This window comes from Daldinia caldariorum, assembly GCF_022478825.1.
Source record: "Daldinia caldariorum strain CBS 122874 unplaced genomic scaffold F4812scaffold_31, whole genome shotgun sequence".
Taxonomy (NCBI): domain Eukaryota; kingdom Fungi; phylum Ascomycota; class Sordariomycetes; order Xylariales; family Hypoxylaceae; genus Daldinia; species Daldinia caldariorum.
Window position 1 is genome coordinate 129704 of NW_025953067.1, and position 15001 is coordinate 144704.

The 15001-nt window shown below is 47.9% G+C and overlaps 8 protein-coding genes across 8 annotated transcripts; 3 read left to right on the plus strand and 5 right to left on the minus strand.

Moving 5' to 3' along the window:
* Positions 1–519: 519 nt before the first annotated feature.
* Positions 520–1477, plus strand: F4812DRAFT_288103 (uncharacterized protein). The gene is made up of 2 exons (XM_047931112.1): positions 520–1007; positions 1084–1477. The coding sequence occupies exons 1-2, from the start codon at positions 728–730 to the stop codon at positions 1428–1430; spliced, it is 627 nt and encodes a 208-aa protein (XP_047785414.1). The 5' UTR covers positions 520–727; the 3' UTR covers positions 1431–1477.
* A 59-nt stretch (positions 1478–1536) lies between these two features.
* F4812DRAFT_288124 (uncharacterized protein) lies at positions 1537–2578 on the minus strand. The gene is made up of 2 exons (XM_047931113.1): positions 1611–2578; positions 1537–1551 (listed from the first exon to the last, which is right to left on the minus strand). The coding sequence occupies exon 1, from the start codon at positions 2433–2435 to the stop codon at positions 2046–2048; it is 390 nt and encodes a 129-aa protein (XP_047785415.1). The 5' UTR covers positions 2436–2578; the 3' UTR covers positions 1537–1551; positions 1611–2045.
* A 722-nt stretch (positions 2579–3300) lies between these two features.
* Positions 3301–5287, minus strand: F4812DRAFT_448035 (peptidase S8/S53 domain-containing protein). The gene is made up of 3 exons (XM_047935830.1): positions 4754–5287; positions 4324–4693; positions 3301–4262 (listed from the first exon to the last, which is right to left on the minus strand). Exons 1-3 carry the CDS (start codon positions 5164–5166, stop codon positions 3684–3686), a joined length of 1362 nt encoding a protein of 453 aa, XP_047785416.1. The 5' UTR covers positions 5167–5287; the 3' UTR covers positions 3301–3683.
* Positions 5288–5479: 192 nt separating this feature from the next.
* On the minus strand, positions 5480–7368 carry F4812DRAFT_448037 (uncharacterized protein). The gene is made up of 2 exons (XM_047935831.1): positions 6500–7368; positions 5480–6448 (listed from the first exon to the last, which is right to left on the minus strand). Exons 1-2 carry the CDS (start codon positions 7153–7155, stop codon positions 5539–5541), a joined length of 1566 nt encoding a protein of 521 aa, XP_047785417.1. The 5' UTR covers positions 7156–7368; the 3' UTR covers positions 5480–5538.
* A 176-nt stretch (positions 7369–7544) lies between these two features.
* F4812DRAFT_469510 (uncharacterized protein) lies at positions 7545–10293 on the plus strand (the record flags this gene model as incomplete). Its single annotated transcript, XM_047938886.1, has 4 exons — positions 7545–7696; positions 7751–7806; positions 7877–8609; positions 8672–10293. 4 exons carry the CDS (start codon positions 7545–7547, stop codon positions 10056–10058), a joined length of 2328 nt encoding a protein of 775 aa, XP_047785418.1. The 3' UTR covers positions 10059–10293.
* F4812DRAFT_288142 (uncharacterized protein) lies at positions 10294–11625 on the minus strand. Its single transcript, XM_047931114.1, has one exon. The coding sequence runs from the start codon at positions 11399–11401 to the stop codon at positions 10529–10531; it is 873 nt and encodes a 290-aa protein (XP_047785419.1). The 5' UTR covers positions 11402–11625; the 3' UTR covers positions 10294–10528.
* Positions 11626–12207: 582 nt separating this feature from the next.
* On the plus strand, positions 12208–13418 carry F4812DRAFT_288225 (nucleic acid-binding protein). Its single transcript, XM_047931116.1, has 2 exons — positions 12208–13216; positions 13272–13418. Exons 1-2 carry the CDS (start codon positions 12906–12908, stop codon positions 13378–13380), a joined length of 420 nt encoding a protein of 139 aa, XP_047785420.1. The 5' UTR covers positions 12208–12905; the 3' UTR covers positions 13381–13418.
* On the minus strand, positions 13342–14931 carry F4812DRAFT_288222 (glycosyltransferase family 58 protein). Its single transcript, XM_047931115.1, has 3 exons — positions 14766–14931; positions 14390–14634; positions 13342–14327 (listed from the first exon to the last, which is right to left on the minus strand). The coding sequence occupies exons 1-3, from the start codon at positions 14917–14919 to the stop codon at positions 13419–13421; spliced, it is 1308 nt and encodes a 435-aa protein (XP_047785421.1). The 5' UTR covers positions 14920–14931; the 3' UTR covers positions 13342–13418.
* Positions 14932–15001: the final 70 nt, after the last annotated feature.

Below are 15001 nucleotides of genomic sequence, written 5' to 3' on the forward strand. Positions count from 1 at the left end.
TAGTTACAAGTTATAGATTACCGGATATTACATTAAATCTATTGGTCAATCACGGGGGTCAAACCATCGGTTTTCTTGGCCTTCGGTAGTTTAGTTGAATAGGAGAGATGGGCTCGTATTCATGGATCCGGTCGCGATTTTCTTAGCTTCTAGAACATTTCACTTCTTGAATAAGGCGCGGCGAGATCGATCTACGCTGGGAGCGCGGTCGAGTTTATTCGTTATCTTCGTCTCATTCCCGACGAGCCCGGGCGGTCCGAGCTATGGCGTTTGCAGCAGTGGTTACTCCGTCTCATCATTTACGGACTAACAGGGGATGAAGCAGATAATCCCCACGTGCTAAGTCTTTACTCCCTGCTTCACACGCATCGTGAGACGTAGCTTGCCCCAATCCGGCCTAATACTGCTCTACCATAGCAAAGCTACATGGTAAGATGAGACGAGCTTCATTAGCCGCCTAGGTGTGCCCTTGATCTAAGACCCGAAGCTGTGGATAAACCTTGCCTTACTCTCATGGAGATCATGTATATAATAAATACTTTATGTCAATCTTTGTTATTTAGAATCTCATCAGCATCAATCAGGTCTTGAAGAAACATTCGTTCCAATTTTCTAATTATTCTTCACATCTTTTTTCTTCTTCTTTGGCTGGGCCATACTATTTTCTTTTCTATCTCTCCGTAATAACTTAATCGCCACTACCAAGCTACACTTATTTCCCTTCAACATGAAGTTCATCAACGTACTTTGCCTTGCCACTTCCGCGTTAGCTGTTGCTATTGATCGCGCGCATGTCGATACTGCAAGATCCACGGGCCTGGAGGAGGCAGCATCGTTACTATCAAGGCATCATCGTGCAGGCCGGCTGGCAAACAACAACCAGGGTAACAGCAACGGGAATGGAGGCAACGCAAACGCAAACGCGGGCGCCGTTTCAGGCAACACCCTCGTCCTAAAGGAAGTCAACGGCGTACCGGGCAATGAATGCCTCACATTCCGTAATAACGGTATGTTGGGAATATACCCAATACAACTGCCCCTTTTCTCTTTCTTTTCTTCCGATATACTAATAAACTACTACAGGTGAGATCGTCGATGCCGCTTGCGTCAATACCGCGGCCGACCGCCAAATCACGCCGACGACGCTGAATGGGAACTCGGTCCTTCGCGTACAGCGCAGCTTTACTGCCGGTTTCCGCCCGGACCTGGTCGACGTTACTGCCTGCGTTGGTTTCAACGGCACGCACTTCCGAGCCGAGGACTGCGCTGCGTCAAACATCGAGCTTGTGCAGTTCGATGGCACCGCACTACGGGCCCCCAGCGGCGCTTGTGCTCAGGGCCACGACGGCGCCGCTCAGATGGTTGTCGATACGACAGGCGCTAGCTGCGCATCTTTCGAGAGTACAACGGTTACACCCACGCCCCCGTAAGAGAGGGAGATGCGAGCTTGGTGAGTTGGTTATGGGTTATTTTGGGTAGATAGCTGCTTTTATTCAATTAATTACCTCGTACTCCTTTGCACCTCATGAAACCACTCGACCGTGCGCTTCCCTGTGGAAATGAGACATCAGTCTATTAGCGTTGACATAAACAGTATGATGAATACCTACCTGGTATATGAGAAAGAATTGGTAGGTATGAGAGGGAAAATTGATCCGAGTAGAACGTTTCACCCAAAACTTCATGGATACATAAACTCATTCCCTTAAGCTCCTTGAAGTATCAAGAGATTACTATTACAATTAGTTATGAACTTTCAGATTCAATAACTTTTAACCACTATGCTTTTCCAATACCAATAAATACCAATATACAAAGCAAGAAGTCCTCCGCCGCCCTACCAATAACTAAGTCGCAACGCCAGCCCTAGGATCCCCATCATCCGGGGCTCTACCATGTCTCCTCTCCCCCTTGATAGCTTCTCTCTCCGAAGCCTGCTCCTGCTTTTTGCTGTTACATAGGTACATACCTACATGTTAGCGTCTTCTGTGTTCTAATAGGCTACCTTTAACCTAATTCTCCGAACGGCATGCAACCCAACTCACTCACCGGTCAAGATCGCTCGCGAGATCCGGTTGCGAGCCGCTGGCGCCGGGCTTGCGCTCGACCGCGCTAGACACGTCGCCCTCGCCCGCGGCGCGCATCTGCTCGCCTTCCAGCTCCCGGCTCCGGCCGACTTGCTCCTGGGTGCGGCCGTACTTCTCCTCTCCGGCCGGCGCGCCGTGGATACCGTATCCTAGGCTCGAAGGCACGGCGTTGCCGATATTGGAGGGCTTGCCAAAAGGCGAGCGCTCATCCGTCACGGTGTTTCTACGGGAGTGGTGTCGCGCGCTGTGTTGTTCATGTTGTTGTTCTAACGGGTTCGAAGTGACGGGGTTTCCTTGCGTCTCGTACGCCGTGTCTTTGGGGGGTTGCGCAGGTCCGGATGGGTCCATTTTGAAGAATCAGCGGCAAGTGTAGATAGAATACAATTGTATCACATGTAATGTTAAAAAGGAATAACTAGGCAAATTGTTTATGGTAAAGTTGAATAAAATATGGGAGTCTTCATGCTGTGACGCAATGTAGACAACTCTTAGTCGATGACGTCGACAAGGAATCCAGGATAGGAAATTACCCAAACAGTCTAAGCAGCCAGCTAAAAGTAGTGCAGCTACATCAGAACAAAGGTACCACTCGTCCAATCAGAGATCATAGAATATAAAAGATGGTATAAATTGATCTAATGAAGTGGGATGGCGAGAACTTGTGTATGAATGGGTTTGAAAGGGGAAGAGAAAGGGAAATTATAGAATAAAATAAAAAAGGGGAGAAACCCATCTTCCTCCCTAAAGAAATGAATAAAAAAAAACTTGTTGATGAATTGAATTATATTATATGTTGGTTGGGTCGGTGAAAGGGGAATTTCCATCATTTACAGGTATGTATTAGGTACCTATCAATGATACAAGAGAGGTAGATTACAGAACAACGGCCACGGTCAAGTGGTAGTACTTAATAGAAGGGGAATATTTTAACTTACTTCGTTTCGGAAGCCGGGTTTCGGCGACGCAGTCAATCCAACATCCTGCGGAGCTTTGCTCCACTAGGCCTCAGATTGATATTCGTCCGTTTAGTTTTACCTATAATTTAGGAAAATGTTAGCTTGGAATCTGCAATTGCTACCACTTGACCATGGGCACGTTGTTCTGTTGGTGGCAAATACGCTTGGTAATTTGTTATAAGAAGGCCAGCTTGGGCAGGTAGGTACCTGGAGCATAGTACGAGTATAGTACTCTAATGAGAAGTGAGGGCAAGTACGTGTTGCATACCAGGTACCCAAGTAGGTAAGGTGCCTCCTAGGTAAATGCAGGTACAATACCTTAGGTACGCGCTTAAACAGCTTATAGCAGGGACTTTAGGTAAGCCACCGGGCATCCGTGTAAAAGACCAGAAGTGTAATAGGGGGTTTAAACACTACAATCCTATCTGCAATACTGCCAGAATGAGTTAATATGTCAAAGAGATCCCGTGATGGATATCATTTGTCATTTGTAAAGAGAATATTAGAAACTGTACCTAGCCTTATAACTTTCCTCGAGGGAGCTGGCTACCCATTATATAGACAATAGACCCCTCTTGTATTCATATACTCTCATACACCTAACAGTTCCGCCTTGGGACACATTGAGGCACACATATAGTCACTTGTTATACATGGCATGGCGGAGTAGGTGAGAAACGAAATCGGCAGTCTTCCGCCCGTCCCACAAGAGCCAGGGAGCAACAAATCTATACCCAGAGGGATCTTCTTTGCTCATAAGTCGCAAAACACAACGCATGAAATCGTCGCTTTGCTTCAACTCCTTGAAGTGCTCCTGGCCCATGACTCTGAATACAAATTCCAGAGCGTTGATGGCAAACCCAGCAGCAATGGGGGTTGCGTATGAAGTACCTGACTTATAGACGCGTTTCCCCTTCCAGATAAGGGGGACCGCGATCCCCAACGTCATGAAGTTATCATCATTGCTCTCGGGGCTTGGACTAATCTGCCCGTCTTTCCCCTTTCCAGTGGAAGCACTGATGGAGATGACGTTTCTATGTTTTGCTGGGTACGTTCTCCCCATCTGGTTATTGCCGTGGTTAGAGGCCGAGGCAAAAAGCAGCTTGCCACGCCGCAAAGCGTCGTCGATCGCCTTTTTGACATCTAGTTCTATTTCAAGAAAACCAAAAGACATTGTCAAGATGTCAACGTTCCACACAGTAGTGGCATAAGAAATTGCCTATTTACTGTTAACCTTTACCTAGGTACATATATTATTCCTAGGGGCGACAAGGACTTACCTCTGCAATCTTGCTTATGCCATGAGGCTCAATATCTAGGCCGTCCGCAACCTTAGCTATGTATAGGTCTACATTTTCAGATGCATTCAGTATAATGTCAGCAACGTGAGTTCCGTGCCCATAATTATCGTGGACATCATCCTCGTTTCCCACCCAGCTGCGGTAACCCTGGATCCGGTCCTCTCGCAAGGCTCCCTTAATAGCAGGGTGGCTCTTATCAATGCCTGTATCAATGATACACACAGAGATTCGGAACTCAGGGAGCTTGCCAGTTCGCACGTTATTGTTCTGTGTAGAAGCGAGTAACTGTTCGTGTTTGTTTTTGAAATCATTGTAAAATGCGATAAACTCTTCTGCGCTTTTTCGTTTGCTTTAACCGTATTAGTTGAAGTTGTTCGGTTGTTAAGAGACAGGATGTTGGTTAGCTTACGACGAGTCTATACAGTCAGGTGAGTCGTCGAATAATCTCACTCGATTGCTGCATTTCCCCGCGTTGCATTGAGTGGATCGTGTGCTGCCCCGATGCTCCTGAATTCTAGATATTCTGCCCAACTTAATACTAGGAGTTCGAGAACCCCTTACCTTGGAGACTTTGTCATGATCGCGGATAGGTGAAAGTGGTGGTTTCCGTGTATTTAAAGCCAGCTTTGAGGAAACGGATTGCTTTAGCCTTGGGCTTCGGCGGAGTGGACTGCCAGGGCTTAAATCTTGCGATATGAGGGTACTAGTAATCGTCTTTTTAGCATTAGAAGCAATGCTTGGCACTTCTTCAGGTAGTTCGGGGGGCACAGTAGGTAACTCCCGTATTTGCCCCTTAAAAATAGGCGTCGCTGAGGAAGACATTTGGTGCTCAGACGACACTGAGATAGAGGCTCCTTGTGACGAACCTACACTCAGGTCCGTTAGAGTGTAGTAACAGGGGTCTCGATTTTAGGTAAACAGTAGCGATACGGGTCAAGTGTCAGTAAAACGTTGAAAGTGTTCGTCAGGAAGGCTTGGAGTCCTTCCCCTTATATGGGTTAAATATAAGACTTAGATTGATAGCTAAGGAAACGTAAATGAATGACTAGATACATGGTGGTTTTAAATACCCGTAGGCCTCCCATCGTGTTTGAGGCCATCGTTATTCTGGGATCTGGTGGATCTGGTTGATCTTGTTGGATCTGGTGCCAGATCCTACAAGATCAACCAGATCCACCAGATCAATACCCTCCTTTACGTATTCCGAGAGTTTTTCCGGTCGCAGCATCGTGGAACCCCGCTTCTTATTACGGAATGGCTTCTCGGTCTGTTGGTTCGTGACACTCCTTTATATTCAGGGCTAACCTCAGGTTGGCCCCCCGCTTTAGTTGAGGTTGTCTTTACTTGGGGCAAATGAGGTTTTGCGCAAGAAGCAAGTGCCTTGTAAAGATTGGACACTATTGTCTTCTGGATCTTTTCTCTGGTCGAATCGGGATCATGAGGCTGTTTGTAGAGGAACAAGCAGGCACTTATAGCCTTTGAGTAGTAGGGATGAGCTGATAACTTTCCCCGGTGTATCCCAACAAGTAATGTGAGGTACAAGCTCGGGGCATTAAGTTTATTACATTCTGTAGCTTCAATCTCTTCACCAGTTTCTAATTCCGCAAGGAGTTTTCCAAATAAAAGAAAGTCGGGATGGCCGCGGCAGAAAGGATCAACATCTTCTTCATCGGGCAAACTTGCTGAGGGCATATTACAACCTAGATATGGAGGGGTTTGGAGAAGAGAGTCGTTGTAATGAAGCGCCAAGGGGCTCAGGAAGTGCAGGTGTCTAGCTTTCCATCTATGCCGAGTCCATCTGCAATCAAATATGTGCATGAATGCAAGACCAAGGTTTAATGCTAGACCCCGTTTCTCCCAAGTGGTAAGTCGGTCACACGACTTCCAGGTGATTGGTAAGAAGTGACCTTCTCTCAATAGCTCATATAGCGAGCTGGTGGGTGCCGAATTGACAGGCGTGATTTCGCCTTCAACGTTGCTCAAATGAAATAGCTCTCCGTTAATAAGACACAACCGCAAGCTTTCGACGAAATTGAGGCTGTAGTGTATGTTTTTACATAGGTCTCGTAATGTATCTAATTGGCCGCCTAAAGTGTGCGTATCACTATCCAGTCGACGTTAGCCACATGCAGGGGGTTCACTGTTATTGACCTACCAAGTACTGGGGTGGCGACAAGTAGCATCTTGCCAAAGGTTTGTGCTTTTGGAATAGCTCTCACAAGAGCTGAGAAGGAGATGTAGAGTTGTGGTGAGCACAGGATCAAGACCCTGTAACCCAGAGAAGCGTAGCATCATTTGATGAGCCGACTGATATGAACATTCGGAAAATAGTGTATATAACTTATCCAGGACGTTTTCTGTAAAGACTTGGATAGCGTTATCTACTGGTACAAGATGATGCTCAGCAGGAACTGTTACAGATGAGGATAGGGATGGGGCGGCTTGACCAAGAGAGATGAAAAATTTATTGGCGTCTGTAATATGCGTGATTGCTGAACGGATTCTGGTTGTATCTAATGCAATAAGGTTAATTGCATCATGAAGTTGCTCAAAGAGTTGGATAAGACTTTTTAACCGAGTTTTGCATTCGTCCGCAACGGTTGTAGTAAGATGGATACCTAGGGGTACCGAGACGTTGATCATCTGAATCTCTTGAGACAAGTCACCCAGATAGTTATCCAGATGGTTGAGGTAAGTTGCGTCCTCGCTCAGTTGTGGCAAGGCTCCGATCACGTTTTGAATGATTGAATGAATTAGAGGACATGTCTTCTGGACTGTTCCCCATTCTTCAAGATCCGCGAACTGCGTCATCTACTAATACTTGTAAGGGGGGATATGCGATCTTGAAGGCGTCTTGTGTATGTGTGTACATAGGAGGAGGTAGGTAAGGTAGGTGTGCAGGTACAAGGTAGTAAGATTGATCTCTTCCTCATCAGAGTAGCAACAGCTCTCAGCTCGCTTACCTAACTTCCCACTCACAGAGACATCCGTCTTCCCCTCAGCTGTAAACAACTCAGGTGAGGGGCTATAGAGAACCGGTAGTATTAGTCACATTAGCCAATGCGCTGCCTCAAGGCCTTAAGGTTTATGATATCTCGCATAGGTACCTACCTCAACAGCCGTGGTCGCATTTTCATACTCGCACGTAAAATTTCATCAAGCTTTTGTGTACCTCGTGGTAGGAGAAGCCACGAAATATTATGGCGCATAGTGGAATTGAAATTTCATCTTTGGCTGCACGATGTCACCAACTCTTTCAAAGGATTTTAAAGGATGATGGAGATAGCCCGCCTATGCTCGCTCGGTTACTACATGAGTCCCAATATCGATTCAACGCTTTAAGTTCATATCTGTGAGTTTTCGCAACCAAATCTGCATCCCTAGACACTCGTCTTGAAGACACTAGCGAGAAGCAATTATTTCTTGATATACTTGAATTATTGAGAAGGAACTCACAGTTCTGTACGTTACCCCACAGACCTCTTTATTGAACTTTGTGAAGCTAATGAGTATCACATACCTACCTATCTAGTATTAGAAGACTCGCGTCGTAAAACTAAAAAGCGGGACTCGACAGGGGACTCTGTCAATTATTCGAGGGAAAATCAGGGTCTGGAAGAGATATACAATGCAATTCACCGTTCGATAGATCGCCTTGAACGTCTGGGAGTAGCTATCCGCCGGTCTTCTACTTCCGGACTCCGCCGGAGAGTCGAGGCCTTCTCCAAGAGGAAGGCAAAGGCTTCCTTCGAAGAATTGGCTATACAAATTGTCAAATCACTCTATCCTAGTGCCCCTGAAAGCCTGACATGTTACCTCGGTCGAAACATATTCTTACGATATGCCAGATTGAAATATAAAGAGGAACATCAGAAAAAGCTTTCGTACAAGCAGCATGACCTCTCTGATATGGAAGAGAGTGACGAAGAGACTCTTCCAGTACCAGCAGTGAAGAATGACACGCAAGCCCAACCATTTACCAGTCGAGACGAGGTCGGCGTAGTGAAGCCAGATGACGACACTGAGGTGGATAACGTGAATATCATAGAAAAAGAACCTGATATTCGACCATCTGATACAGCGCCGTCTACGTTAAAAGAGACTCTCAAATGGCCTACCGCCCCTAGCAAGACGTCATCAGACTTAGTTCTTGGTGCCAGGTATCCTAGGCCGCCGGCAGTCGAATATGCTCCCGGTTTGACACGGTGCGAATGGTGTTTCGAATGCTATACTACAGCTCAGTTCAGAGACACCAGATGGTGGAAGTATGACATGTTTAACTTACCACGTTCCTTTGCATCCCAGTTGTGCTGACTTGACCTCCCAGACGGCATGTTAATAGAGATCTCATCCCCTACGTATGCCTCTCTGAAGATTGCTCCGACTCCATGGTTCAGTTCGATAGGTTTGAAGACTGGAAAGCACACATGGATGATTGCCACTCAACAGAATGGACAGAAAGGGTTCACTCCCAGAAATGGGCCTGTGACATTTGTCATCCAGAATGCGAATTTCCCAGTTCAAAATTTATGGAAGAGCACATGCATGAGATGCACGGAGACGTCTTCACAGATATCCAGATAGAAGTCCTCACGGAGCAAAGCGCGGTACAAACACCCAGGCCTAGGAGACAATGCCCACTATGCTGCTTCAAAATAGACGACAATGACACACAACTCGACAACCGGGACCCCAAGAGCGACATAAATATTCAAAAAGCGCAAGGTACAGCTGATGATTCCGATATGACGGATACGGAGAGAAGACCACGAAAAAGAGTCAGGTTTCACACACCTCCGTCACATAGCTCTCGCAGCTCTCCACAACCCGTAAATAACATCGAGAGCAGATCCAGTGAAGACAAGAGTCAACCACAACCACAACCACAACCTCAACCTCAATCCAGCGATAAATACTCTATGCAAGTTGCGCTCCATGTAGCCAAACACCTACAGGCGCTATGTTTTACGTCACTTCGACTAAGGGCACTGGATCGATATACCAATACTGAGCTAGAGGAAAATACGGACTACGTGTCACACACTGCAGTTAGTTCTGCAGCTAGTTCGGCTCTGAGTTCACAATATAGTAGACTCGAATCTGTCGCCGACTTCAGTCTTTTTCCTGGTGTGAATATCCCCGCGCAAACAGGGTTTATAGAATATGAGCCTTTATACTTGCAGAACAGGAGGATTTGTCTTGCTAATTGGGAACCTCAGTTCTCTCACAACGGCACAGACTCTCAGCCTCTCTATTCTAGTTTCGATGATGATATTCCTCGCTCATCATCGGTTCTTGCGCAATATGGTGAAGATGAAAATCACTGGGTGCCATACTCAAATCAGGAGCTGCTTGATCGTACCGAACCTTACCAAATACCTTCCTTTGCAGGAGAGCAGTTCAGGTATCGCGGGATACACATGGACCAAATCAACAGCATGAATGTGGGCTTATTCCATGGGGGTGAGCTCGATGTGCAGGATTTAGCGAGGGAGATGCCGCAAACTTCCCTGAGGAGTTATGATGTCCCAGGTCTCGGCATAGATCACGATGAATTACACATTGAAGATCAGCCAGTACAGGATTCGGATGTATCGTATCATACACACGTTAGCCTTTTTGCTAACACCGAGACACACGTTGGCGAAGGTGGTTGGGATTTATCATCGTGGCTTCAAAGTGTAGATGGGGAAATACCCGACCTAGAAATCTAACGTTGGCGTGACGTCGCTGGTTTTATATAAAAGACGACCACGAGTTGCCATATGAGCCTTGAGTGCTCCCATCTCGATACGTCTTCTACGTCGGAAAGGCAAGGGTGATGTCAGAAACATATTGCGCATATATGCCTTATATATGCCTACCTTATTTAATACACAGGAAAATGAAATTTAGGCGGCATGTTAAGGGATCAGATAGCAGAGAAAAACAACGAAGTTGTTCCACGAGGAAGTCAATCTCCAGATAAAGGAGGTAGATATGGGAGGAGAAAGGCGACGATGAAGACGAGATGAAAAAGATATCGCCGTTTATATCCAAGTTAAGCGTGTTTGAATACGCTCCTCCAGACAACTACGTGACCCCCTGACAATGACATAATTTCTGTTTCCCAATACCATAAAATAAAACCAGGCCATGAACTAAACTAAGTGTATGTCCATAAATCCAGTGAAGCACCTCAGGCTCAGCGAGACAGAATCCACATAGAGGGCTCAATACCACCAATAGAATCGTCTTCGACTACAGCTATCTCGACATCCGTCTCGCCATCAACCCCAACATCCGGTATAAACTCCAGCTCTTCATCCTCTTCCCCCTGTCCCATTCGCACACCACCACCATCATCCGCCATCGTCGCACCATTCACATACGCCTTCATCCTAACCTCGTCCCCCCCTTTTTGCCAACCGCTCCTACCACTCCTCCTATACCAAATCTTCATCGCGCGATACCCAAGCACGAACGGATCCGCCTCCTCGACCGCCGTCGCAGCCGTACGCGCCGTATCCACCGCGACCCTAGGCCCAACCCCCACAACTCCCGACAGGGGCTCGGGCACCGTAACCTCCGCCCGAACCCCGAACCCAGTGCTCCCGCCGCGCGACCACGAGGCGCCCCGCGCGATCTTCAGCCCCGTGATCAGGTAGACGGGGAACTTCCTGCGGGTAACGCGCATGTACGCGTCGACGCTGGGCAGGGCCATCGTGGCCGCGACGTACTCGCTCGACGGGCAGAAGTACACGGTCTCGAGCTCGCGCGCGTACACCGTCTCGTCCCTGCTCTTCCTCCTTGCACCCCCCGCTTCCGCCCCGAGCAAATCCAAACCCAGGATCCGAGCCGCGAGGCCGAGCTCGTGCTCCTGCGTCTTGCCCCGCGCAACGGTGAACCCGGCGTCGCGGCGCCGGTACACGCGGTCGGGGGGCACGGGAACGCGGACGGCCTCGTTGAGGGGGGCGAGGTGCTGCAGGTCTTCGACGAGGGTGCCGAGGTGCAGGGGCCCGGAGGGGGGGATGGGGATGGAGAAGTTGGGGGCGCGGCGGTAGGTGGGGATTTCCATTATGATGATTTTGGAAAGGAGGTACCTAACTTACTTTACCTAAGGTAAGGAAAATTAGACTACTGTGATTATGGCTTATATAGGCTTCAGCCTTATCTTCGTATTTAGGTACCTCTAGCGGGCATGCCTGCTCGGGCGCCATCTCGACCTCTAAGCCCCCAGATGCATGGATGCCTGATATAGGTACTTAGGTAGATAGCTCATATTATAATATAATACGTGAGGATTATATGTTGTAGATGATCTTAGGTACAAAAGTGGTCTTAATCAACTTTATGCAATAAGTCGGAACGCTTCTTATAACAAATAGATACTCCCGAGCCTCAAATGGTGAGAGAAAGTGTAAGGGATCAGATTGCCGTAAATTTATGGGATGTGGTGCATCTATTATATACCTATATGATGGTATGAGAGTAATGCAGGTGCCCAGGTGGTTTAGTTATCATCTTTTGGTTGATACGGCAATTTATCTACAGTGGCTTCAATGGATACTTACCTCTCACTTATAGGGGGTTCTTATAAAGCCCAGTCAGTTCACAAGAGCTGCTATAGATCCCTTGATGTGAGTATGCGCATCTCAGTTATCATGAACACCTGGCCGTAGAGTCCTCGACTACTCGGATTGCCGTATACAATGGTGAATGAATAGCTGGTACGATATATCGGTCCCCGTTAGAATCATGAACTGCCACCGTAAGCCGTGCCTAAGTCTAGACCGTATCTGAGTGCCTTTTCCCAGGATTTCGATCGTGTTTTGGGAGACAGCCCAGCCAACAGGAGACTTCTAGTCATGGTTATCGAAAAGGGGTGGGACATCTGTACTGATTCTACATAGGACTGAAGATCAAATATGTCGCGTAGTTGGAAGTTGACATAGGCTAAAGATGTGAGGTCCGATTGACTACCTAACTATGTCTTGTCCGGCTCTGGCACGATAGATAAATGAGATGGCTAGCTATTTCATATAGGAAATTTAGTTGGTATTGGTTGATACGATGTGTCCAGGCTGTTAGTATAGTCCTAGAAGCTACCTACTTAGGTACCTAGCTATGAGCATTTGTTTGTTTACCTAGATGTATACTTAGAAATGTTTACTGTATAAAAGAAGACATTGAACGCTAAAGTTTCAACAATACTTGTTTTAAGATGAGGTTTATACAGGTGGGAGGTACCTAAATTAGAGTTGGAGTTCCGTACCATCAAGGCGGTAGGAGGTTATAATCGGGGGAACTACGGATAAGCGAGACCGCTATAGCCCCGCCAGTGCGGACCTAACTAACCTTAAGAGGTACCTACCTAGGTACCTAGAGGCACTCCGGACTTCCATACCTAATTTAAGTTAGGTTAGGTACCTTTTATTTTTCTCGGAAATCAGAAATCAAATGTCAAATTTGGTGACGCATCTTCAATCCATTTTTTTGAAAACTTCAGTAACATAACATAATATAACATAGAATTACATTACATTACATTGTCACCATATAATAAACCACAACAACCAAACATGGCTCGACCAAGGAGGCGCGATATGCGCGCGGCTGCGGAGACGTCGATAACCCCTCCGGACAAACTCACGCAGACGCAGTCGCTCGCCAGGGTGATAAAAGCCGAGGGCAACAATCTCTACACCTGCCTTCTACCGGACCAGCGCACCCTCCTTTTCGAACTGGATGCTCGCTTCCGCAATGCCGTCTGGATCAAGCGTGGTGGATATGTCCTCGTGGAGCTTGCGCCTCAGGAGCAAAAGGGCAAAGTAAGGGGCGAGATTGTGAACGTCGTAGTCGAGGAGAAGGAGTGGCGCAAACAGAGCTATTGGTCGGTGTTAACAACTACATTGTCGTAGGTACTATAACACTAACTTGACGCCTAGGCCTAAGGAATTCCCCCGACCTATCTACGGCGACGAGGACGATGAGGACGACGACGAAGAGTCGACTGTAGGCAAGATGCCGCCGTCAGGCTCGGAAGATGAAGAATAACTGCGTATCGTCTAGTCCGTAGTCCGACTAGACTAGACTCAAACGTTTTTGCGTTTGCGTCCATTGCGTCCAGAATCAGGTACCGATACTGCATCTCTATCTGTCCGTATGGCTATTAACGCAACGGTCGTAGCTAAGACGCCAACCACAACTCCCGAACTAACAGGGGTACTCGGGAAGACGTTCCAGGCCCATTCCTGGAGAGCCCAGAGCCCATACTGAACAATAGGATGAGTTCCGCTTCGCCAGAGGAGGTATGGAGTGGACCATGCGAGATATGAATAGAACTGGTAGTGCAGAGTACGCGCGAAAAGAAGCCCGATGACGTTTGCTGAAAGGATGGTTGTCATCACATAGTTGGGGGTCACCCGTGAAGCTACCAGGGGCTCCTCTCGGGCACTAAAGGGCGAGCTGAACTGCAGGAGTGGCATGATTATTGCCGATAGAGGCTTTCCAGCTGGCTTAAGCCACTTGCCAATGATAAAACCCACCAAGATCACAGCATGCATACCCAGGAGCGCCAATGAGAAGGGCCGGCTAAGGAAGATATCCTCCCCTACAAAACGCCAGTTCACAGTCCATTTGAAGAAGAATTGTCTGGTCAGCTCGAAAGCCTTGCTCGCATAACCCCATGCGTTTGCTTGCAGAAACGGGGACGCAATAAGAACCTGCATCTGAGCCATAATCGCAGCGCATTTCAGACTACCCGAAAATCCCCGACCCAACAATAGGACTACCCCAACAGCCGGGAGCACCAGCAGCAGGGACATTTTGATACCCAGACCCCACGAATAAACAAGACTACCGGCAGTCCATGCTCGTCGTTGGAACAGGAATATAGCTAGCCAGAGGAAGAATGCAGCGAAGCAGTCGTTGAAGCAGCGTAGGACGAAAACGCTATGGAGTCGCTTTGAGAGGATCAATAAGGGGAAGACGTAGGGCGGAACCTGTTTGTAAAAGACATGATTAGTGGATATCCATAGCAATAATGATTTATACTTCTGTGTACCTTTGCCTTCCAATAACAGGCCATCACCAAGGCCAGCGTCGCCATGTACAAGACGGCGAATATCTGCTGCGCGAGGAAGATATTCTTGCCCTCGTCCGTCAGGTAGTACAGCGCGGTATACGTGTAGACGTGAGCGGCCGGGTAGACCAGGGGCCCCGTAGCGCCGGTAAGAGCAGTGTAGTCGTGCTCACCCGACACGTACAGCGCGATGTGTTCCATGTACGTAGTCCAGTCGATCTCGGTATCTGCAAGAAAGGGGAAGGAGGGGGGACGGATCGTAAGCGACTCTTGTGTTCAGCTGCGCGGATACCTAATGTATTGCCTCTTTCGAATAGAGGTACATTAGGTAGGTTAGGTAGTCTAATAGGTAGCTTACAGGGAATCTTCCATATGATCAGGGCGCAGAGCACCGCGTCGAGGACGAATAGGGTCGGCGGGACGAGTTTCGATAGGGCGCTGCGGCCGTTGGCGACGTCCAAGACGAAGCGGACTGCTTGCGAGACCAAGCTGGGGTTTTCGTTGCTCGCCATTGTTGGGGGGGGGGGGGGGGGGGGGGGGTGATGGGGGTGGGGTCGTTGGGGTTTGTGTGTTTCGGTAGGAGTGGGGTTGGGC